Source organism: Physeter macrocephalus, chromosome 11, assembly GCF_002837175.3.
Source record: "Physeter macrocephalus isolate SW-GA chromosome 11, ASM283717v5, whole genome shotgun sequence".
NCBI lineage: Eukaryota > Metazoa > Chordata > Mammalia > Artiodactyla > Physeteridae > Physeter > Physeter macrocephalus.
This window is the reverse complement of record NC_041224.1, coordinates 75,200,175-75,204,647: the sequence shown is the minus strand read 5'-3', so window position 1 is coordinate 75,204,647 and position 4,473 is coordinate 75,200,175. Positions and strand designations below refer to the sequence as shown.

Sequence of the window (4,473 nt, the reverse complement as noted above, 5' to 3'; positions counted from 1 at the left end):
CCGGAGCCTGTGCTCCGCAACGGGAGAGGCCGCAGCAGACGGAGGCCCGCATACCACAAAAAAAAACAAAACAAAACAAAAAAAAACTTCACTGTCCATAAAAAAGTAAGAAAAGAGTACAATAAATGAAATGTATCAGGTGGTACAAGTAGAAAATAAATACTAAGATGGTAAATTTAAACTCAGATACATAATTACATTAACCATGAACAAAGAAAAGGAATGAGACAAGTGATGGGTAAATAAAGAACAAGGATAAGTAAGCTCCAGTATAGAAAGAGCCAAGGACTTCACTGAAGTGGACGGAGAGCAGGAAGGGACTCAGACCTAAATCAGGGGCCAAGCTGCTGAGGAGGGAAGGGACTACATCAGTGTGACTTACCTGTCTAGGATAGCCATTCCAAACCTCCCAAAGGTCATATACCCAAGGTTTCTGGAAAAACAAGGAACCAAGAGAAACTTTGTCAAAGGCTGATTTCAGCAGAGACATAAGCCCTTCCTTATGTCACTGACAGGGAGGAAACGTGCACAGTAAGATGTACTTTTATCACATTCCTGCTGCTCCAGCTGCACCTCTCTCCCTCCACAGGTGTTTCTACTTGTTCCTATACAACACCCCTGTGACATGCATGACTTCTAGCGAATCTGGAACCAATAATAGTCCTGTGTCACAAAGGAAATTACTTATTTCAAACAAGTGCCTTTTCTAATGAAATTATTTCTGAACCAATTAGATTACTGCTTCTGTAGCAATAAAAATATCTTGAAATATCTGTAGCAATATCTTAAGAGAAATCTTGAAAGAATCTTTAGAGACATCTCTAAAAACTAGCTATCTTTTTTTTTCTGTTTAACAATTTACTATTAAGTTTATGCATCACTTAATGAGGTAATTATTTAATAATTATTTAAACAGACAATGCAAAGAGAATATGGTAAGGAGAGATTTGATTTCTAATGGGCAAGAAATGAAAGTCTTCATAAACAAGTGGCCTTTGATATGGGACTAGATGGAATTTGATGGGTAGAGATAGAGGGGGAAGGGCAAGACATTTCTGGCAAAGGGGATAATATGTGCTAAGATTCTAAAGTGAGGATGTACCAGGTATATTCAGTGGATTGTCAGTGGTCCAGCTTAGTTGGTGTGTGGGTTGAATGAGTGTAAATAGGGAGATATTAGGTTTAAAAACTAACATTAGAAATGCAAAGCTTCACAAAAGCTTTGAAAGACAGACTGAGGAGTTGCTATTTCTCTAGGCATTAGAGTGAGTAGAGGTTTAAAAGCTGGTTACCTTATTTAAAGTATTATATCCCAAGGAATTCACAGGCAGGAATTTTAAAAATTAAAGACAAATTCCAATCAAAGATATCAGAAAGACAACTTACATCATAAAGAAATGCAATTCCAGCAATGGTAATCATTAAGTAAAATGTAAATCGCCAGCTGCCAAAAGAAAGAAAAGTCTTGTTAAGGTGACTGACAACTGAGGAGAAAAACACTTGCTATAACAGTTTGGAAAGAATGCACATTCTGGAGTCAGAAAAATCTAAGTTGATATTCTGATTCTGTCACTCGTTGGATGGCTATACGTTCAGATAAGTAACTTAACTCATGGAGCCTTAATTTCTTCATCAATAAAATAGGAATAACAAGACTTACCTCAAAATGTAAAAAGAATCGAAGATAACTTATGAAAAATATTGATCATAGTGGCTGGTATAAAGTAAGCAACAATAAGTTATAGCTATTGTTATTATTAATATGCTTAGCCTAGTTCCTGACACATGATAAACGATGGTTTGATATTAATATTATCTAAGTACTCATTTCATCCCAATTTAATTCCCACTGAAAAGGTTTCTATGTCGCTAGACTTTAGTCACGTCTCTGAAAAGCAGATTTTGAAAGAATATTTTTTTCTCATGTATGGAGAAAGACCTATACAGTAGATTAAGGGACTTAAAAGACCAGTTGAAATGCACAGGTCTTATTTAGATCCTGATTCAAATAAACTGCAAAGAAAATTAAGACAATCAAGGAAATCTGAACACTGATTTAATGTTTGTTGTTATTAAATAAATTTTTAAGGTATGACAATATCTAAAATAGTTCTTATCATTTAGAGATACATACTAAAATACTTACAAATGAAATCATTCGATATCTGATACTTGCTTCAAAAGTCATCTTCAAAAATAATTGGATGAAAGTGATCAAAAGTTACAAACTTCTTGTTATAAATTAGTACTGGAAATGTAATGCATAACATGATGACTATTAACACTGCTGTATGGTATATTTGAGAGTGGCTAAGAAAGTAGGTCCTAAAAGTTCTCATCACAAGGAAAATTTTTTTTCTTTTTCCTTTATGTATCTATATGAGATGATGGATGTTAACTAAACTTATTGTGGTAATCATTTCACAACATTAATAAGTTATTACACTGTACATCTTAAATTTATACAGTGCTGTATGTCAAATATATCACAATAAAACTGAAAGAAAATCATTATCCACATACAAAAAAAACAATCTGTGGTAGGGGAGAGAAGTAGACGAGGGCAGAAATGACACAGGATGGCCCTGAGTTGATAATTATTAAAGTTGGTGATGAAATCATAGCATATACAGCTCATTTAACTAGCCTTCCTACTTTTGTATATGTTTACTACTTGGCAAAATGAAAAGGTTTAAAAAAATTAGTTCTATTTTATCTAATGATTGCTGAAGCAACAATATTAAAAATACTATTTGTTCCTTACATTTGTGTAATGCCTATAGTGCTCTCCTCAACACACCTGTGAGATAAAAAAGAAAGAGGAATATTGGCCTATCCCCACTTGGTAGATGAGAAGCCAGGCTCATAAAGGCTAGGCCGTCCCCCAGCTCACCCAGCTGAGCAATGACACAGCCGAGGCGGAAATGTAGGTCTTTGGACCCTGAATCCAGTGGTGTTTCCTGAACACTGTCACTGTCTCTAAGCTACATGACAGTTTTTCTTTATGGCTTGTTTTGATCAGGGAAAAAAGTAGGGTTCAATTACTCAGAAAGTTGAACCATAAAAATGAGCCAGTTGAGACCTGATCCCACTTGTTTTATTTACTGCTGGTCCAGCAAAGCCCCACGCTTAGATGTAGAGAGCATTTCCTTGGTCCTTGATTATTCTGGCCAAACGAGAAGCACAAAAAAGAGATGATGAGACCTGCCAGCCCCAAAGGAAGCCATAAGTCTAGGTGGCATATCTCATATTATTTGTTTCTCAAACATGTATTGACTTCTTGACACTGTGCCAGGCACTATGCTAAGCACACTTGTGTGATGTTACATTTTCTTCCTCAAAACCAGCTTAAGAAGTAGGTACTATAATTAGCCCCTTTTATGTATTGTTGCTTGTTTCTCACAACCCTAAAAGGTAGATAAGATGAATACTAAAGGATGCTGAGGTTGAGAGAGATCACATAACTCACCCAAGGCTGTACAGTAACAACCAGATGCAAGAGTAAAATCCAAGTTTCACATCCTCCTGGACCAGTCCTATCAGGTCTGTTATACTATGCCAGGGGTTCTCAAAGTCAGGGATCCCTGACATCAAAATACTTTCATAATAATACTGAAATGTTATTTGCATTTTTCACTCTCATTTCCTCTCAAGTGTGAAGTGGTGCTTCCCAGAGGCTACATGTCCTGTGATGGTATTATTGCTCTGAGAGCTGATGACATATGTGATTGTGTAGTCTAATGCTTTATAAATGTTTCAGTTCTAATTTCTAGTACAGTAAATATCAGTAGGTATAACACACACAAGCAGATGCTCTTTGGGGTCTGTAATAGTTTTTTTCTTTTCTGTCATTAACCTTGTTTATTTCAGGGATCAGTGAAGTTCACCAAAATCCCCAAGATATTTTCCTAGTTGATGGTGAAGGCTAGAGGTGCCAGTTAAAATGTTAAAATACAGAGTGCGCAGTTAAATTTTAATTTTTCAGATAAACAATGAATATTGGCACCTGCTTATACTAAAAAAATTGTTATTTATCTGAAATTCAACTTCACCTGGGCATCCTGTATTTTTTTAAACATCTTTATTGGAGTATAATTGCTTTACAATGGTGGGTTAGTTTCTGCTTTATAACAAAGTGAATCAGCTATACATATACTTATATCCCCGTATCTCGTCCCTCTTGCGTCTCCCTCCCAACCTCCCTAGCCCACCCCTCTAGGTGGTCACAAAGCACCGAGCTGATCTCCCTGTGCTATGCAGCTGCTTCCCACTAGCTATCTATTTTACACTTGGTAGTGTATATATGTCAATGCCACTCTCTCACTCCGTCCCAGCTTACCCTTCCCCCACCCCGTGTCCTCAAGTCCGTTCTCTACATCTGCCTCTTTATTCCTGTCCTGCTCCTAGGTTCTTCAGAACCTTTTTTTTCTTTTTGGATTCCATATATATGTGTTAGCATATGGTATTTGTTTT

General features: G+C 36.5%; 1 protein-coding gene across 10 annotated transcripts in view; it reads right to left on the bottom strand.

Annotated features, from left to right (window-relative positions):
* Positions 1 to 4,473, bottom strand: part of CERS3 (ceramide synthase 3) — a 145,393-nt gene that overhangs the window by 88,954 nt on the left and 51,966 nt on the right. For all 10 annotated transcript variants that reach the window (XR_008618596.1, XR_008618597.1, XM_055088175.1 and 7 more), the window contains 2 exons: positions 1,387 to 1,444; positions 383 to 433 (listed from right to left, as the gene is read on the bottom strand). Coding sequence is in view for 8 of the 10 variants with exons in the window: in XM_055088175.1 (XP_054944150.1) it covers positions 383 to 433; positions 1,387 to 1,444 (109 nt within the window). In the remaining 2 variants the exon portion in view is untranslated. The remainder of the gene's footprint in view (positions 1 to 382; positions 434 to 1,386; positions 1,445 to 4,473) is intronic.